Here is a 21,029-nt window from a genome sequence, read left to right on the forward strand (position 1 = left end):
TCTAAGACCTCAAACTTAAGAGACTTATTAATTCATAATCACAATTCCCCTGGTTTCTAATTCATAGAAGTAGCAGTTAGAAACTAGGTGTTAGAAGCAGATACACTGAGAGCAGCTACAAGTAAAACTTATGGCACTGAAAAACTGAAGCGTATGCAGAATGGACACTTATTATGGTCCAATATACAAAGTCACTGATAGTCCCAGTGAGGGTCTTAAATGATAACAACAGTAACAAAAATTCCTGATTTGTCTAAACGACAAAGACGACTTTCATTTTAAAAAATCCATTAAATTTCTTTAAAACCTGACAAATGAAAACATATCCACACCAACACTTGTATAGTAGTTTCATTCATAATAGCTCAAATTGGAAAAAAAAAACAAACCCAAATGTCCATCGACAGGTGAATAAATAAAATTACAACATTATTTCTAAATGATGGAAAACTACTCAGGAATAGAAATGAATAAACTATTGAAATACACAACATAGATAAATCTCAAAAATATGCTATTTACTCTACTTAATGTTATGGGGGAGAATGGATACATGTATATTTATGGCTGAGTCCCTTTGCCATCCACTTGAAACTATCACGACATTGTTTGTTAATCACCTATACCCCAATACAAAATTAAAAAGTTAAAAAACAAACAAACAAACAAACATGTTATTCAGGCCAAGCTGGAGAAAAAGGGATCAAATTTACCTTGCTGCCTAAAATAATTAAAACACTAGATAAAATATATGAACAAAGGTTTTCAGACACTGGACATGTGACTGTGTCCAGATAGCATAGAACAATGAAAGGAGAAACGAGATGAGCCCTATAATTGCCCCAACTTGCTCCTTACTTGATGACAAGGAACTGGGAGTCTGGGGAGACGAAGGCAGCTTTGACTGTGAGGCATTGCAGAAATGAGAACTATACAAAGATCTATGCAGCCTCTCTTCTCAAGTCTTCAGCTGAGTGATGATCAGCAAGGATTAGCACATGCATCTGAGGGAAGTGACTCATCTAAAGAACCATCTAAAAGGAGCAAAGGAACAATTCTGAAAGTTCATATGGGGCAGGAATAATTTGTTTCCACTGGCCAGAGTAGAAATGTTCATAACACGTGGGCTTTGGATAGCATACTCAAAAGTTACTGTTTAGTTGTGGTGAAAAATTAACCTTGGACTAAAGGCTGCTGTGGACTTGCCTAACAAAGCCTTTTAAAAAAGTTCTTGAATCGGGAATTCCCTCGTGGTCCAATGGTTAGGACTCAGCACTTTCATTGCTGCAGCCCAGGTTCAATCCCTGTTTGGGGAACTAAGATCCCACAAGCTGTGTGGCTCAGCCAGAATTAAAAACAAAGAAGATGGTAGGGGAAAGACTGAGCACATTAGAAACTTGGATGATGGAAACTATAAGACCCAACTCAAACCTCTAGAGATGAAATAGAAAACGTCTGAAATTAAAACCACACAGGCTGGCTATGGCCATACCACCTTGCATGTGCCCAATCTTGCCTGATAACCACACAAAATGGAATAACAGCAGATTAGACATCACAAAAGAAAAGTTTAGTGAAACTAAAGTCATAGTAATAAAAAACTATTTCAAGATGCAGCTAGAGATTATCGTACCAAGTGAAGTAAGTCAGAAAGAGAAAGACAAATATCAAATGATATCACTTATATGTGGAATCTAAAATGTGCCACAAATGAGCCTATTTAAAACACAAACTGACTCACAGACATAAAGAACACACTCTCCCACAAGAAGCAGAGGGAGAGGGAGGGATGGACCGGAAGTTTGGGGTTTGGTAGATGCAAACCATTACATTCAGAATGGATAAACAACCAGGTCCTAATGTATAGCACAGGGAACTATATTCAATATCTTGTGATAAAACATAATGGAAAAGAAATAGACAAACTCACAGTTACAGTCCAAAATGTCAATATCCCTTCTCAATAACTGATACAGCAAGAAGATTAAAAAAATCAATGAGCATAGAAAAGATTTGAACGACACCACCAACCAGTTTGACCTAACTGATGTTTACAGAACCTTCTGTCCAACAAGAGCAGATACACATTCCTTTTAAAAACACACAGACTGTTCAGAAAGACAGACCGTATTCAAGACCACAAAACAAGTCTCAATAAATAGAAAGGAATTTGAATTATGCAAAGAATATTCTCCAATCACAATGGCATAAAAATAGAAATCAGTAACAGAAAGATACCTGAAAAACTGCCCCAAATGTTTAGAAATCAAATAAGATACTTCTAAAATCACCCATGGTAGAAGAAATCAAAAGAGAATAAAAATACAACATTTCAAAATCTGTGGGATGCACTGATAGTATGTAGAGGGAATTTTATAGCAGTAAACCCTATGTTAAGAAAAACAGAAAGGTCTCAAATTGTAAGCTGTGTTTTGGTTTATATTCAGTTCAAAATATTTTGTAATTTCCCTGTGATTCTCCTTTGACCCATGAGTTATTTAGAAATACACTGTTTAATTTTCAAATATTTGTAGATTTCCCAAATTAAGCTTCCAACTTAAAACACTAGGAAAACTCAAATGAAATCCAAAGTAACTCACAGAAAAGAAATACTAAAATTAGGAGTAGAAATACTGAAATAGAAAACAGAAAAATAGTAAAGAAAAACAAACCAATTTGACTCTGAAAAAGAAGACATATACATACGTGTAACTGAATCTTTTTGCTATACACCTGCAACGAACACAACATTGTTAATCGACTACATTTCAATTTTAAAAAATAAATAAAGTAAAAATGGTTAGGACAGAAAATTTTGTTAAGTGTATTTCACCACAATTTTACAAAATTATGTGACATGAAAACAACCAGCTACAAAAGGATTTTGTTGAATTTTACAGGATTCCATTACATAAAATGTCTGCTTTGATTTACTAAAAGCCAATTGTTCATAAAAAATCAAATAAAATAATAAAATATCTAGTAAAGATAAATCATAGAGATTCGAAGTAGATTAGTGGATGTCTGGGGCTGGGAGTGGAAATAGGCATCGACTAAAAGGACACAAAGGATCTTTTGGGATGATGAAAATATCCTAAAAATGGATTGTGGTGATAGGTGCACAACCCTATAAATTTACTAAAACCCATGAACTATACACTTAAAATGGGTGAATTTTATACATTATATGCCAATAAAGTTTTTTTTTAAAGGCACATATTTACAAAAGTAACAGAAGAAAACAAAGTAGGAAAGGCCAGGACTTCCCTGAAGGTCCAGTAGTTAATACAAGGGGTTAATACAGTGGTTAACCACCTTCCAACACAGTGGGTACGGGTTCAATCCCTGTTCCGGGAGCTAAGATCCCGTATGTCTTGTGGCCAAAAAATAAAACAGAGCAATACTGCAGAAAATTCAATAAAGATTTTAAAAATGGTCCACACCAAAAAAAAACAAAAAACAAAAAACAAAAAACTACAAAAGCCTTGGAGTAAGGGAAATTTTTAAAATTGACCTGAAATCCAGGAGCCATGAAGAAAAAATGGTAAATTTGACCAGCCAAAACAATATAAAGAGCAAATAACCAAACTATGCATGGCAAATTATACTATAAGCTAAATCAAAAGACAAATGACAAACTGGGAGAAAATATTTATGATATATATATAAAGCGAAAGACTGATCATCCTATAAAGAGATCCTAGGAATCAATAACAATGATCCAAAAGGAAAATAGGCAAGTGTTATGAACTGCTAGCTCACGGAAAATGAAATATAAACTCCAAAATCACATGAAAATATGCTCAACCAAACTCATAATGAGCAAAATACAAGTAAGCTGTCCTGATATACTACTTTTCATTTATTAGAATGGAAAAAAATCTACAAGTCTGAAAACACAATGCTGGCAAGACTATAGGAAAAAGTGACTTTCACTTTTTGTGGGGGTGGGGGAGAACAATGTAAATACATTAACTATTTAAACTATTCATTAAAAACCAGGAGGAGGGAGTCCATGATCTTATTTTAACTACCTTGTTTTTCTGAGACACTTGGCACTTGATTAACTTTTTCTCACTCCCTGATCCCTTGGTTTCTGTGTCACCAACCTCAGAACCTGACCTCTTCTCTGACATCCCATTAAATACAAGTGTTCTAGGAGTCCAACCTTTGCCCTCTTCTCTTCCCACTCTGCAGTCTTGTCTATTCATAGATTCAGTCATCACATATCAGCATATATCACCCAAATCTCTTCTCCAGACCAGACCAATTCTATCCAATTGGTAAGTATATCCAGTTATTTACTGAAAATCACCTAGGTGTTACATAGACACTTTAAATTCAACACGTACAGAGCTTTTCCTCTGCTGCTGCTGCTAAGTTGCTTCAGTCGTGTCTGACTCTGTGCGACCCCAGAGACGGCAGCCTACCAGGCTCCCCTGTCCCTGGGATTCTCCAGACAAGAACACTGGAGTGGGTTGCCATTTCCTTCTCCAATGCACGAAAGTGAAAAGTGAAAGTAAAGTGGCTCAGTCGTGTCCGACTCCAAGCGACCCCATGGACTGCAGCCCACCAGGCTCCTCCATCATGGGACTTTCCAGGCAAGAGTACTGGAGTGGGGGTGCCATTGCCTTCTCCGCCTTTTCCTCTACCTCCCTCCATATACTCTAGCTTAGTGGTTAGTCCCACCATCCATGAAAGTCCTCTAAATTTTACCTTCCCAACATCTCTCACATCCAACCCACTGGCTTTATTTCTATGACTACTGCCTTACTTCACATCTCATTTCCACTTTTCCAGACTACTGAAGCAATCTGACAGCTCTATCTCTAGTACATCTTTCTAATTCATCCATCAATATATAATTATTGTTCATAAAATGAAAATAACATTACTGAGCTGTCTGCTCAAAATCTTCTCTTACCACCTCTCAAAATCTTCTCTTATCACCTATAGGATAAATTCCGAACCCCTAAGTACAAAGGGCCTTCCACGATCTGGCTTGGCTCTTGCTGTCCTCTCCTTTCTTCTTACTGAAGTGATTGATTCTCTAGATTCAAACCATAATTTAACTTGTAATGCAGTATATCACAGTGTCAGTCAGCCTCTTTCCCTAGCCACCCATGTCCCTTAACCAGTGGACTCATGGTCAAGTGGCTACAGCAGCCAAGATGAAGGTTAGCAACGTGGACTTCCACTCACCAAGACCAATTTGGTTCTAGCCAATGATGAGTGCCTAGACTGCCAAATGCAAAGACCAATAATGCCACCATTCCTGATACTGGATCACTTCCATCATAGAAGGAGCAGTACTTTTTTCTTTCTAGGATAGACTGGATACAGAGGGCTTCCCTAGTGGCTCAGCAGTAAAGAATCTCCCTGCAGTGCAGGAGACCTGAGTTTGATCTCTGGGTCAGGAAGATCCCCTGAGGAAGGAAATGGCAACCCACTCCAGTATTCTTGCTTGGGAAACCCCATGGACAGAAGAGCTTCATGGGCTACAGTTCATGGGGTCACAAAGAGTTGGACACAACTTAGCAATTAAACCACCACAGCCACAGATCTGTCTTCCTTGTCTTCAGTATTTCCACCAAAACCACCACCCATGACCTTACAGAATGCCTTATGACTCATCGTGATATTCCATACAACACTGCTTCTGATCCGAAAACTTATTTTACAGGTAATTAAAGCACAACAGTCACATGGGCACAGTCATGAATTTCACTGGTCTTATGTGTCCTCCATCATCTTAAGTGGCTGGCCTGAGAGAACAGTGGAAGAGTAGGCATTATAAATTTATTGTCTTTCAGTGCCAAATCCATCCTTCTGTGTTACTAGGCTGAGCCCTGTAAACAAGGGCACCTTTTCCCACAGCCTCAAGGATGTACATTTTTCTTAACAAAGGCACTGCAGGGCCTCTGCAAGACACAGAGAGTGGGAAGGGCTTCTCTTCCCATGGAGTGTTTGTATTTCACCAGGTAGCCAGTAGATCTGAGTTCAGGAGGTCTGCAAGTGCTCACCTCAGAGACCATCACAGACTGGCTCCTGCCCACACACACTGGCAAACTTCTCAGCCTCTCAGTAGGCTGCTTCTATGGACCAGTTCCAGCTCACTGCTCCGGCAAATGTCACTGCATGTCCCTGTGGCAGCCACACCCTCTCCAAAGAAGTCTTGGAGGGAGCTATTCTGCTAGTTCTTTGTTGACTCCCTTATCCTAAAAGGCATAATTACTGGTTTCTGCACACACTATTTCTGAACCCCTTAAGAGTCCTCTTTTATCCATTTTAGTGGTTGAGCATCTTTTACCAGTTGGCAACTCTCTGTATTTAACACCCTGCTAGTGTTAAAGATTTTCCCGATCCTAAACAAGACCAGATTACCTTTCAATAATCAAAAAAGTTAATGGATCCGTCCTCGGTGTTGTATATACGTCCTATTTGCAGTACACTTGCTCATACTGGGTCCAAGTCTAAGAAAAATCTAGGCTTCTGTGTGCTTCACTAGAGGGCCAATTTATTAAAAAGAAAAAGTTACCCAAAATATCTGGAATTCAATCAGAAATCACTACAGTAGCCATTAAGAGTAAGTGATCCTAAAAGATAGATATAGAAAGAGGGACTTCCCTGGTGGTCCTGTGGTTAAGACTCTGCCCTCCCACTACAGGGGGCAGGGTTCAACTCCTGGTCAAAGATCCCACATGCTTCATGGGCATGGCCAAAATATTGTTTTTTAAAATAGAAAGACAACAAATGAAAGGATTGTGCCAAGTCTTAAAGTCTTCAGATTTTGGTAGGAAAACATACAGATAATTAAAATCCAAAGAAACGCCAAGTTCAATCAAGTAAAGGAAAAGACCTAAGGAGACACTAAGAGGAAATTCTGACAGTCAGACTAGTCCATCAGGGCTCAAACACGGATCCAATCAGGCCGGCCAAAGTCTTCTGGTCATTAAGAATTCTCAGCAAAAAACAAAAACAAAAAATTCTCAGCAAATAGATAATTACAGATAAAAGTAATATAACAATTATTTGGCATAACATACTTATTTAGCAAATAATCATCTTTTCACTCCAGGAAAATTTACAATTAAGAACAGAAATGCTTAAAGGAAATTATGTAGTGTTAATACCCTATTTGGAATCTTAAGTTTTTGTAACATTTAAAGAGAATCTGACCTATTAAAGTAGGTCAAGTTTGCAATTTTAATTAAAAATGTATAATTGTTATAGATTTATTTTTTTAATCAGAAAGCTTACTATTTATATATTATATTCAAATGCTGAAACATGTGAGAGAACTTAAGCTCCATATTTATAAAAATTACATAAGTATGCACTGATGTTTGTTGAATAGTCAACCTTCTTAAAAAGGAAATTCTTTAAATTTATAAATCAAATTTAATGTTTTTAAGATGTCTGTTTACAAATTAGCCTAAATATTCAAAGGCCCTTAAAAGTGATTCTTAAAATTTGCTAGACCTGGGAAGTCCCTGGGTCCCCAGTGGTCAGGGCCCTGTGATTTCACTGCCAAGTGCCCAGGTTCAATACCTGGTTGGGAAACTAAGATCCCACGGGCCTCGTGGTGTGCCCAAAAAAAAAATTGCTAGACTTTCAATGGGCTAAGATTTGAAAACCGATTCTAAAAGATTTAGTTTTTAAATTTTAGCCGTTATAAATTGAGGTTTTTTTTTTAAATAAAAGAATTCTAAACAGGCTTTTCTGTGCACAAAGGCTATCTCAATGGGCATCAAGAAATTAACCTACAACCAGAAGAGTGATGGAACCAACTTGCTAAATTCTGAGGAATCTTGCAAGCTGATTGTTAAACACAGTGTTATGAAAATTACTATAATTACTTTAAAAACAAAGTTAACAAATAATCTAAATTCATCAGTTTCTAATTATTTTATTACATTTTACTATTATCTATGTTCTTGCGATCATTTTTTAAATTTTATTTGTAAGGTGGAAATTATACTTGCATCCTACTACATTTCTTCCTAATTCAACATTCAGTGATGTCATGTCCGTAGCTTGAAATTGGCCATGTTGGAAGTATTTACACCATAGAAATGGGCAAACTACAAATCAGGGCTTTGTGGATTAAGGAAAGCCTCAGAAAAGCTGTGCTCTGATATTATAGTAAAAGAGCCACAATGTAAAGGGGAGAAGACAAATAAAATAATATATAACAGTTAAAAGGGCTCTAGAGATCACCTAATATTCTAGGTGATCCTTACTCCTTGGAAGGAAAGTTATGACCAACCTGGATAGCATATTTAAAAGCAAAGACATTACTTTGCCAACAAAGGTCCGTCTAGCCAAGGCTATGGTTTTCCCAGTAGTCATGTATGGATGTGAGAGTTGGACTATAAAGAAAGCTGAGCACTGAAGAACTGATGCTTTTGAACTGTGGTGCTGGAGAAGACTCTTGAGAGTTCCTGGACTGCAAGAAGATCCAACCAGTCCATTCTAAAGGAGATCAGTCCTGGGTGTTCACTGGAAGGACTGATGTTGAAGCTGAAACTCCAACACTTTAGCCACCTCATGCAAAGAGTTGACTCATTGGAAAAGACGCTACTGCTGGGAAGGATTTGGGGCAGGAGGAGAAGGGGACGACAGAGGATGAGATGGCTGGATGGCATCACCGACTCGATGGACATGGATTTGGGTAGACTCCAGGAGTTGGTGATGGACAGGGAGGCCTGGCGTGCTGCGATTCATGGGGTTGCAAAGAGTCGGACACGACTGAGTGACTGCACTAACTGACTAGTCTAGGGCAGTATACAAAGACTCAGAAATAATACAAGGGGAGTTCTCAAGACAGTTAAGTACACAAAGTTTGAACAGAACCATGTCCATACATGCAGTGAAATGAAATAGGCAGGAAAGTTAAACCCCAGTTTACGAGAGAGAGAGAAAGAGCATACTGTAAAATGGCTAGGACTTATTGCAAATGCCATTCTAAGGGGCTTGGGACTTTACCTTACGATAGGATCTACTGAAGTTTGAGGACAGGAGAGAAGACATTAATCTGGCAACAGCTTATTGGATGCCATGAAGGTAGTGAAACACTTTAATTCTGAAAATTGTGAAGCAGACAGAAAAAAAATTACATACAGTAAACAAACAGCGGGGCCTGGAGGGCTACAGTTCATAGAGATGAAGAGAGTTGGACATGACTGAAGCGATTTGGCACACACAAGTTAAAAATCAATTAAAACTCAAAGCTCAAAAGAATACATATCTGGTTCCACTTCTATAAAACACACTGATACTGACAAAAAGCAAATCAGTGGTTTCCAAGTGTTAGAGAGATGAACTACAAAGGATCTCGTGGGTGATAGAAATGTTCTGTATCTTGACTGTAATGTAGGTATATAACTGTAGAAACTTATCAACTGATACTGTTTTTTTTTTTGGCCTTGCCAGGCAGCGTCTAAAATCTTAGTTCCAGACCAGGGATGGATGCTGGGCCATCAGCATTGATAATGCCGAGTCCTAACACTGGACTGTCGGGGGATTCCCTCAACTGATACACTTTAAATGGATGGAGTTTACTATATTAAAGTATTCCTCTATTAAAAAATAATTACAACTCAAATTAATCAAACATTTGATGAAACTTCTAGTTTCCCTCTTTTCATTTAGTAAGCTCTCGGTACGTATGCATGCATGCATACTCAGTCACTTGAGTGGAGTTCAGCTCTTTGCAACCCTATGGACTGTGTAGCTCATCAGGCTTCTCTGCCCATGGGATTTTCCAAGCAAGAATACTGGAGTGGGTAGGCATGCCCTCCTCCAGGGGATCTTCCCAACCCAGGGACTGAACCCTAGTCTCCTGCATTGCAGGCAGATTCTGTACTGCTGAGCCACCAGGGAAACCCTTCAGTACCTATAATCACCATCAATTTTTTGCTCAGATACTATGTGCAGGTAAAACCTCATTTCTAACTTTTCCTCACCCCATCCCCATGCAATCCAATCCTTCCCATCTCCTCCTAACAGTCTCTGGTAGGCTGCTCATTTTCTTCACCTGTATAATGGGCATAAAATGACCTACCTCACAGGTATCTAATGCACTCCACATATAGCAAGAGCTCAAAATAGTTACTGTTCTGCCTTAAGTCATTTTCTACATATTGATGCTCCTGAAGGTCAGAGTCTGTCTTATTTATCTTTGCATTTTTCTCACTGAACCTAGCACAGGGAACAATAGAGGCCCCAAATAAGAATTTCTCCAGAGAAATGTCTGTGGCACCTAGAAATTCAGATATGGATGAAAAAACACAAGTGAAAATTTTAAATGTTATAAAGACATAAACATCGTGCAATTTGAAAAGGAAAGATCAATTATGACTGGAGGAAGTAGGAAACACGTCTGAGAGGAGGTAACACTGAGCTAGCTGAGTATGAAGGGGAGTAAGGGGAGGGTGCATATTTTCTTCCCTAAATGGTAATTATAAACTGCAAAATAGCCACCCAAGAGAAAAACCTTTAATAGTGACATCAGGATCCTTCTTAACAGCAAAATACTGTAAAAAGGTCCGAGGCAAGCAAAACTAGGCTCTTCAGACACTACTGACCCCGAAGACAAAAAGAAGCAACTTTTTCCAATGACTAAATAATTACAGGGCTTCCCAGGTGTCTCACTGGTAAAGAATCTGCCTGCCAATGCGGGAGACACGGGTTCCATCTCTGATCCAGGAAGATACCCTGGAGAAGGAAATGGCAACCCACTCCAGTATTCTTGCCTAGGAAACTCCATGGACAGAGGTGACTGGAGGGCTACTGTCCATGGGGTCGCAAGAGTCGGACATGACAGAACCGACTAAACAACAACAACAACAAATAATTGCAACAGTACTATCCGGAATATGATCTCTAAGTTCAGAACGGAGTAAGGTTTAAGGACAAAAATCAGGAAATGTAAGATTCAAGATCCCTGTGCCACTGATATTCTGAGGTACACCTTAACGCTAAAGTGGACTCGAGGGCAAGCAGAGTAACTGTTTCAACTCTGAACTCGAAGGTGGTTCCAGGAAGTCAGTACAGACCGCTGGGGCCCAGCTGTACAACGAACGGGCTCAAAATAGAATGGCTTTTGTGGGGCCTATAATCGTCTCCCCGAGCATCCCAGAAGCCAGAGCAGTGCACTGCTAAACCCAGTTGCCAGAATCCAACGGAAGTCACTGCGATTGAAGTTTGCCGCCTTACCCAGTCTAACACAATAAGTAACCCCAACTCCCACTTACAAAGAGCCCTACGGTTTGCACTTGCTTCCCTGCCTCATTATGGGCAATGGAACGTGACGATCAGGCTTCCAGCTCCGCCCGGAGAAGGCCCGGTCTCAGTTAAGGGCTAAAACAGCGAGTGGATAAAGCTATCTCTGGACACAGAATCCACAAAGAGATGGAAGAGTCCAGGCGTCAGACCCGCTCAGGCCCTCTCACAGGGGCCCAGAGGTCCGCGGGGCAACAGTGGAAGGTACAAGGGGAACGGTGGGCGGCCAACCTCACCTGCCGCTTGTTCATCCGCCGCACATCGTCCAAAAAATCTAGAGACAGCATGGCGGGGCCGGCGAGGGTACACGAGAAGAAGAGAGGGCACGATGTGACCGGCGGGAGGAACGGCTGGCGCACGAGCCAAGCGCACACTGGATAGGACCCCCGCGGTCCCCGCACTTCCGCTTCCGGGGTGGAACCGGCGCGGCCCCGCCCCCTAGGCGCGATGAGGAGACAAAGGGACTCCCGACCATCCTAGTCCAGCCTCCTAGCCTGACCTCGCTAAAGGAGGCTCTCGTACCTCCTGGAGCTCATCTGCTGAGAGCGACTGAAGCCCACTTCCCGAGCTCATCCTCGTGGCCCCACACTGAGGCGGCTGCTCAGGGTTAGACAGGAGACCGCCCTGCAACCTCCGGAAGGCCGGACCTAGCGCACGGCTGGCCAATAGGGAACCGTGTCTCTGCGGGCAGAAACAGTCCCTGAGTGGCCCGCCTCAGTTCAAGCCCGGGCCGCGAGTCTGGGTGTGGCGCTGGACTTGTCCTCAGCTCCGGGAAACTGACGACTGAGGTATTTCCATAAGTGCTGTTGGGTTAGGGCGGAGGCTGTGACTTTCAGAGCACTGCCTGAAGCTTTCCGGAGTTTAAAAAGCTCTTAGTTGTAGAGAAAATCTGATAGGATTAGAAAACTACCAAACCCAGAGGTCAGAGGGAGACAAGAGGAGAAAACTGCCAAACCCTGGGGCTTCCTTGGTGGCTCAGATGGTAAAGAATCTCCCTGCAATGCAGGAGACCTGGGTTTGATGCCTGGGTCAGGAAGATCCCCTGGAGAAAGGAATGGCTACCCACTCCAGTGTTGCGTAGAGAATCCCATGGACAGAGGACCCTGGCGGGCTACAGTCTGCGGGGTCCCAAAGAGTCAGACACGACTGAGCACCTGATGGATTACGGAGGGATTCATCAACTGATGAAGGGATGAACAAAATGTGGTATATCCATACAATTGAATATTATTTAGAAACATAAATATTGTGACACAGATTAACCCTTAAAAATTAGATTCTTAAAACATTGTTTCTTAATGAAAGAAGCCAATCACAAAAGACCATGAATTTTATGTAAAATGTCAAGAATAGCCAAATCCATAGAGACAGAAAGCAGTGGCTGCAGAGGGCTGGGAAGGTTAGATAAAGTGGGAGGTGATGCTAGTGGGTATGGGGGTTTCTTTTTAGGGCGTGGTGTTGAAAATGTTCTAAAATTGATTGTGGTGATACTTATAAAACTCTCCAGTTCAGTTCAGTTCAGTTGCTCAGTCGTGTCCGACTCTTTGCGACCCCATGAATCACAGCAGCCAGGCCTCCCTGTCCATCACCAACTCCCGAAGTTCACTCAACCTCGTGTCCATCCAGTCGGTGATGCCATCCAGCCATCTCATCCTCTGTCGTCCCCTTCTCCTGCCCCCAATCCCTCCAAGCATCAGAGTCTTTTCCAATGAGTCAACTCTTTGCATGAGGTGGCCGAAGTATTGGCGTTTCAGTTTTAGCATCAGACTGTCCAGTGAACACCCAGGACTAATCTGCTTAGGAATAGACTGGTTGGATCTCCTTGCAGTCCAAGGGGCTCTCAAGAGTCTTCTCCAACATCACAGTTCAAAAGCATCAATTCTTCGGCGCTCAGCTTTCTTCACAGTCCAACTCTCACATCCATACATGACTACTGGAAAAACCATAGCCTTGACTAGATGGACCTTAGTCGGCAAAGTAATGTCTCTGCTTTTGAATATGCTATCTAGGTTGGTCATAACTTTCCTTCCAAGGAGTAACCGTTTTTTCATTCCATGGCTGCAATCACCATCTGCAGTGATTGTGGAGCCACCCCCAAAATAAAGTCTGACACTGTTTCCACTGTTTCCCATCTATTTCCCATGAAGTGATGGGACCAGATGCCATGATCTTAGTTTTCTGAATGTTGAGCTTTAAGCCAACTTTTCCACTCTCCACTTTCACTTTCATCAAGAGGCTTTTTAGTTCCTCTTCACTTTCTGCCTTAAGGGTGGTGTCATCTGCATATGTGAGGTTATTGATATTTCTCCTGGCAATCTTGATTCCAGCTTGTGCTTCTTCCAGCCCAGCGTTTCTCATGATGTACTCTGCATATAAGTTAAACAAGCAGGGTGACAATATACAGCCTTGACACACTCCTTTTCCTATTTGGAACCAGTCTGTTGTTCCATGTCCAGTTCTAACTGTTGCTTCCTGACCTGCATATAGGTTTCTTATAAGAGGCAGGTCAGGTGGTCTGGTATTCGCACCTCTTTCAGAATTTTCCACAGTTTGCTGTGATCACCACAGTCAAAGGCTTTGGCATAGTCAGTAAAGCAGAATAGATGTTTTTCTGGAACTCTCTTGCTTTTTCAATGATCCAGCAGATGTTGGCAATTTGATCTCTGGTTCCTCTGCCTTTTCTAAAACCTGCTTGAACATCAGGAAGTTCATGGTTCACATACTGCTGAAGCCTGGCTTGGAGAATTTTAAACATTACTAGCGTGTGAGATGAGTGCAATTGTGCGGTAGTTTAATCATTCTTTGGCATTACCTTTCTTTGGGATTGGAATGAAAACTGACCTGTTCCAGTCCTGTGGCCACTGCTGAGTTTTCCAAATTTGCTGGCATATTGAGTGCAACACTTTCACAGCATCATCTTTCAGGATTTGAAATAGCTCAACTGGAATTCCATCACCTCCACTAGCTTTGTTCGTAGTGATGCTTTCTAAGGCCCACTTGACTTCACATTCCAGGATGTCTGGCTCTAGATTAGTGATCACATCATCATGATTATCTGGGTCGTGAAGATCTTTTTTGTACAGTTCTTCTGTGTATTCTTGCCACCGCTTCTTAATATCTTCTGCTTCTGTTAGGTTCATACCATTTCTGTCCTTTATCGAGCCCATTGTTACATGAAATGTTCCCTTGGTATCTCTAATTTTCTTGAAGAGATCTCTAGTCTTTCCCATTCTGTTGTTTTCCTCTATTTCTTTGCCTTGATTGCTGAAGAAGGCTTTCTTATCTCTCCTTGCTATTCTTTGGAACTCTGCATTCAGATGCTTATATCTTTCCTTTTCTCCTTTGCTTTTCGCTTCTCTTCTTTTCACAGCTATTTGTAAGGCCTCCTCAGACAGGCTTTTTTTTTTTTTTTTTTTTTGCATTTCTTTTCCATGGGGATGGTCTTGATCCCTGTCTCCTGTACAGTGTCACGAACCTCCGTCCATAGTTCATCAGGCACTCTGTCTATCAGATCTAGTCCCTTAAACCTATTTCTCACTTCCACTGTATAATCATTAAGGGATTTGATTTAGGTCATACCTGAATGGTCTAGTGGTTTTCCCTACTTTATTCAATTTAAGTCTGAATTTGGCAATAAGGAGTTCATGATCTGAGCCACAGTCAGCTCCCTGTCTCGTTTTTGCTGACCATATAGTGCTTTTCCATCTTTGGCTGCAAAGAATATAATCAGTCTGATTTCGGTGTTGACTGTCTGATAATGTCCACGTGTAGAGTCTTCTCTTGTGTTGTTGGAAGAGGGTGTTTGCTATGACCAGTGCGTTCTCTTGGCAAAACTCTATTAGCCTTTGCCCTGCTTCATTCTGTGCTCCAAGGCCAAATTTGCCTCTTACTCCAGGTGTTTCTTGACTTCCTACTTTTGCATTCCAGTTCCCTATAATGAAAAGGACAGCTTTTTTGTGTTAGTTCTAAAAGATCTTGTAGGTCTTCATAGAACCATTCAACTTCAGCTTCTTTAGCTGAAGAAGTTACTGGTTGGGGCATAGGCTTGGATTACCCTGATATTGAATGGTTTGCCTTGGAAACGAACAGAGATCATTTTTGTTGTTTTTGAGACAGCATCCAAGTACTGCATTTCAGACTTTTTTGTTGACCATGATGGCTACTCCGTTTCTTCTAAGGGATTCCGGCCCACAGTAGTAGATATAATGGTCATCTGAGTTAAATTCACCCATTCCAGTCCATTTTAGTTCAGTGATTCCTAGAATGTCAACATTCACTCTTGCCATCTCCTGTTTGACCACTTCCAATTTGCCCTGATTCATGGACCTGACATTCCAGGTTCCTATGCAGTATTGCTCTTTACAGCATCGGACCTTGCTTCTATCACCAGTCACATCCACAACTGGGTGTTGTTTTTGCTTTGGCTCCATCCCTTCATTCTTTCTGGAGTTATTTCTCCACTGATCTCCAGTAGCATATTGGGTGCCTACTGATCCGGGGAGTTCCTCTTTCAGTATCCTATCATTTTGCCTTTTCATACTGTTCATGGGGTTCTCAAGGCAAGAATACTGAAGTGGTTTGCCATTCCCTTCTCCAGTGGACCACATTCTGTCAGACCTCTCCACCATGACCCGCCTGTCTTGGGGGGCCCCACACGGCATGGCTTCGTTTCACTGAGTTAGACAAGGCTGTGGTCCATGTGGTCAGATTGGCTAGTTTTCTGTGAGTATGGTTTCAGTCTCTGCCCTCTGATGCTCTCTTGCAACATCTACCGTCTTACTTGGGTTTCTCTTACCTTGCACATGGGGTATCTCTTCACGGCTGCTCCAGCAAAGTGCAGCCACTGTCCCTTACCTTGGACAAAGGGTATCTCCTCACAGCCACCCCTCCTGACCTTGAATGTGGAGTAGCTCCTCACTGAATTGTATAATTCAAATTGGTGAGCTGTATTGTATGTGAATTATATCACAATAAAGCTGTTACAAAAAAGAAAAAAGAACCATTGACTTCTTGTTCGTTGTTAAATTTCCAGTGGCGAATGCACAACCTGACAAACATTGGGCACCCAACACATATTTGATGAATTTAAAATATGTGTGTGTTGGGTATCTCCAACTATTGTGCAAAGATAAACCACACTTATTGAGTCAAAATATGAATCCCTGATTTCTCAAAATTAGGAAGGCCTGTGGAGGAAAATAGACATAAGCTCCGTGAAGGCAAGGACCTTTTCTTGTCCATTCATCTCTCCCCAGCCTTCTTAACAGTACCTAACTTTCTCCATAGATTTTTTAAAAAATTTATTTACTTAATGTATTTTTGGTGGCACTGTGTCTTCGTCGCTGGGCACAGGCTTTGTGTAGTTGCAGCCAGCAGGGGCTACTCTAGTTTCGCAGCATGGGCTCGAGGGTACCAGGGCTCAGTAGTTGTAATATAGGGGATTATTTGTCCCATGGCATGTGGGATCTAATTCCCTGACCAGGGTCACACCTGGGCCCCCTGCATGGGGAGCATGGAATCTTGGCCACTGGACCACTGGGGAAGTACCCTACTTCATAAACTTTAAATGTCAGACTAGTTATGGTTTTCTGAGAAATCATGTTATATCTCACTAGTCATTTCACTCGTTAGGTTATAGTTTGTCTCAGCTTATGTTCAGTTGGTAGGATGCAGTTACTCTAATGTATTGTTTCATGATAGGTGTTTAATTTATGTGTTAAATTTGAAATTTCACTGTGTTACATTTTATTTTCAACTAACAAAAATGGATCATTAATTCAAATCAGTTAGTTGAAAGTTAATTAAATCAGGATGCTGAATATGTTCAAACTCAGAAAAAGAGTTGTAAATGAAACATTGCCCAGGAATCCAGTGCAAATATCTATACTGGGTGAATCTGACTGCACTGGAACTGGGTAACCCACAAGTGTAATGAATTATGATGAGCAGCTAAAAAGAATGGTGCTAATAGGCATATGATAAGCCTCTAAGAAGTATGTTTTATTAAACTGGCAGTAGAAAACAAACGGGGAAAAGAAAGCAGGAGGGATAAATTGGGAGCTGTGGATTGCCATGTACACACCACTATATATAAAACAGATAACTAATAAGGATCTACTATAGAGCACAGGGAACTCTGCTTAATATTCTAATGACTTATATGGGAAAAGAATCTAAAAAGTAGATATAGGTATGTTGTATATGTATAATGGGTTCACTTTGCTGTACACCTAAAACAAACATAATATTGTAAATTAACTATACTCTAATTTTTACATTTTTTTTATACTCTAATGAAAATGCTTAAAAAATAAATTAGATAAACTGTTTGTCTATTTGCCCCTGGTTCCCAGTACATCACGTGTGTTTCATTCCATAGCTTATGGGATTTGGTCAAAACAGTGTCAACTAAGTCTATGAGATTTTAGTCCCTTTTTTTTAATGGCCAATCTGATACCCAAAAAAATTTTTTCTAGAGGAAGAAAAACCCACAAAATAATACTGTCTAATATAACTTTGATAAAATCTCTCACTAAAGATCAAAACTATAGAGCTATACTTTGAAGCTGTGCTTTTTATAGCCAAAACAGTGACAGGTCACATTTTTGCCAAAAAGCTTTTAAAGTCAGTCACAGTGTTAATGATTAATAGCTCAGTAAGAAAACTAAATAAGATTTTGGCAAAATTCCTTTATCAAAAGATATTGTTGAGAGAAACAGATACTGTTGGACATTGCATAATATCCATGGCATATAAAGCAGACAAACACATTGTCTGGGCTGCTAGAGAAAGTTATCCTACTATGGTAGGTCCTGGAAACCTATCACACCCTTTTCCCCTCATTTTCATTGATCTGATGAATTCGTTATCTATTTCTGTATAACAAATCACCCCCAAACCTAGCAACTTAAAACAAGAAATATTATCTCTGTTTTGTGGGTCAGAAATTTGGGACCACCCTCACCTACTAGTGGTTTAGGTTCAAAGTCCCTCCGAAAGTTACAGTCAAACTATCCAGAGGGGCTGCTGTCTCATCTGAAGGCTTAGCTGAGGGAGGGCCTGCTCCATGCTCACTCAGGTAATTGTTGGTAGGTCTTGGTTATTCCTGGGCCGTTGGATTGAAGCCTCAGTTCCTACTTGGCTGTTTCCCATAGGTCTCCTTCAGTTTCTTGCCATCTGGACCTCTCTTTAGGGCAGCTTGCAACATGGCAGCTAACTTCTATCAGAGTGAATGATCCAAGAGAGAAAAGAATGAATCTAGACTAGGATAACCAACTTATCCTGATTTTCCTGGGTTTTGCACTGAAATTCATTTATTTGGCTGCGCTGGGTCTTAGTTGTGGCATGTGAGATCTAGTTCCCTGACTGAGGTTAGAACCAGAGCCCCCTGCAATGGGAGCTTGGAGTCTTAGCCCCTGGACCACCAGAGAAGTCCCCTACATTCTTAATATCTCTCTTTGACCACTTTCTTCATTCCCACTGTCTCTACCTTGGTTCATGGTACTTTCACTTATCCTGATGATTATTGCAGTGAAGCCCTAATCTGTCTTCCGACCTGCAGTCTTGCTCCAGGTCTTGCCTTACTCCAATCTACCCTCCACACAGCAGCCAGAGTGATTTATCCAAGCCATTAACTTGGTGATGTTACTTTCTTACATAAAATCTTTCAGTAGATCCTCCTGACTCGCAGGATATGTCAAATTCCTTAGCATGCTACAAAAGATGCTTTGTGATCTGGCCCCTGCCTCCCTCTCCCTCCCCTTGCATTTGAGACCTTAGTTCCCTGAATGCCACACTCTCACTTTTACATAAGTTGTCTCCTCTGCCTAAAAAGAGAGGCCTCCTCCATCTCAGCCCAGCACTTTTTTTTTTGGCTGTGCTGGGTCTTCTCTAGTTGCATTGATTTGAGGTTACTCTCTAGTTGCCATAAGAGGGCTTCTCATTGCGGTGCCTTCTCTTGTTGAGGAGCATGGGCTCTAGACCGGGGGTTCAGTGGTTGTGGCGCATGGATTTAGTTGCTCTGGGGACATGTGGGATCTTCCCAGAACAGGGATCAAACCTGTGTCCCCTGCATTAGGCAAGAAGATTCTTTAACCACTAGACCACCAGGGAAGCCCACCCCAGCACTTTTTATTCCTCCTTGCCTTTCAGATTCAACTCATTCACCACCTTCTCTGGGAAGACTTCACTGCACTTCTATTTGCATTCCTACCATCATTTGTGTCAGAGAAGGCAATGGCACCCCACTCCAGTACTCTTGCCTGGAAAATGCTATGGACGGAGGAGCCTGGTGGGCTGCGGTCCATGGGGTCGCGAAGAGTCAGACACGACTGAGCGACTTCCCTTTCACTTTTCCCTTTCATGCATTGGGGAAGGAAATGGCAACCCACTCCAGTGTTCTTGCCTGGAGAATCCCAGGGACGGGGGAGCCTGGTGGGCTGCCGTCTATGCGGTCACACAGAGTCGGACACGACTGAAGCGACTCAGCAGCAGCATTTGTATACTGTGTAGTTGCACATCGTGTATCTGTTGCTCTCACTAGACTCTGAGTTTCCTGGGGGCAAGAGCTTTAAAACTTATGTTTTTACTCCCAACCTCTTAGGTGAAACAAATACATAAGAAAGGTTGTCAAATGAATGAATGGAGGCCCAGTCCTTCCAGAGACAGACGGATCAAGGATGACTTTAAGGATAAGATTACCCTCACTCAGATTCACAGTGTGTGCTCAAGGCTGAAAGTGGGTTTATTGAAATAAAAAGCAGAAGATATAGGGAACTTCCCTGGTGGTGCAGTGGTTAAGACTCCATGCTTTTGTATATGTATGGCTGAATCCCTTCACTGTGTACCTGAAGCTATCACAACATTGTTTGTTAATCAGCTACATCCCAATACAAAATAAAAAGTTAAAATAATAAAATTAAATAAAAAAGCTAAAAAAAAAATGCCAAATACTCTTGGACTTCCATTTCATGGGGCACAGATTCCATCCCTGATCAGGGAGCTAGATCCCAAATGTCACATGGCATGGCAAAAAAAAACCCAGAAAATATAGCCCTCGTTCTTGAAGGGTTTTCAGTATCATTTGCAGCAGAAGAAGAAAAAGAAAAAGGTATCTATTATGAAAGGAAACAAGCTAGATATAACTGCTAGCCTATACACGCTATTGAAACTCATAGAAGAAAGACTCTTTCAGGCACGGCCTTAGTCAAAGGAAATTCTTGAGGGAAGCTGGACCACGGCTAGGTCAGCTTTGTATTGTAATAAAGGAAGCATAATGTCCAGCACAGGTTAGAAACGGGGCTAGGTGTGGGGAGATGGCTAGCTCCCAGTTTTCATTCCTTGGGAGTTTACAATTTTGAATAAAAGGGAGGCTCAGTAAGAAATAATTGGGATGAAAAGAATCCGTTAGGAAGGAAGAGGACCTGGAGAGATTAATATAAACTGGGTGGATCTGGAAAGGCTTAACGAGGCTTCCCTGCAGTGTTGGGACCAAAACAGTACCTCTTATGAAAATAATTCAGATATTTAGGACAGGTGATACCACACTACATAAAGATGTAAAGCCTCAGGAATGAACTTTTCCAAATGCGGGTCTCTGACTTGCTATTTTCTCTGCTCACCAGACTGCCAATCTTTCCAACACATAAGTCTTCTGGACCCCATCAATCACAATGGCACGTCTGGTATTTTTCTTTACATATATCCTGCTGGCCTGCCTGAAGGAAACATCTTATAGAGTATAT

At 41.3% G+C, this 21,029-nt stretch overlaps 1 protein-coding gene and 1 long non-coding RNA gene across 4 annotated transcripts in view; one reads left to right on the forward strand and one right to left on the reverse strand.

Moving 5' to 3' along the window:
* SEC11A (SEC11 homolog A, signal peptidase complex subunit) overlaps positions 1-11,876 on the reverse strand; it is a 32,885-nt gene extending 21,009 nt beyond the window's left edge. For 2 of the 3 annotated variants that reach the window (XM_042235108.1, XM_027957088.3), the window contains exon 1: positions 11,523-11,661. In XM_042235108.1, coding sequence (XP_042091042.1) covers positions 11,523-11,573 — 51 coding nt within the window. In that variant the 5' untranslated portion in view covers positions 11,574-11,661. Of the gene's footprint in view, positions 1-11,522; positions 11,662-11,808 lie in introns of those variants that run through there. The other variant, XM_012098497.3, reaches the window with a different exon arrangement.
* On the forward strand, positions 11,504-20,228 carry LOC132658113 (uncharacterized). The gene is made up of 2 exons (XR_009597208.1): positions 11,504-12,074; positions 19,438-20,228. It is a non-coding gene; the product is annotated as an uncharacterized LOC132658113 (long non-coding RNA).
* Positions 20,229-21,029: the final 801 nt, after the last annotated feature.

Source organism: Ovis aries, chromosome 18 (assembly GCF_016772045.2).
Source record: "Ovis aries strain OAR_USU_Benz2616 breed Rambouillet chromosome 18, ARS-UI_Ramb_v3.0, whole genome shotgun sequence".
Classification (NCBI taxonomy): Eukaryota; Metazoa; Chordata; class Mammalia; order Artiodactyla; family Bovidae; genus Ovis; species Ovis aries.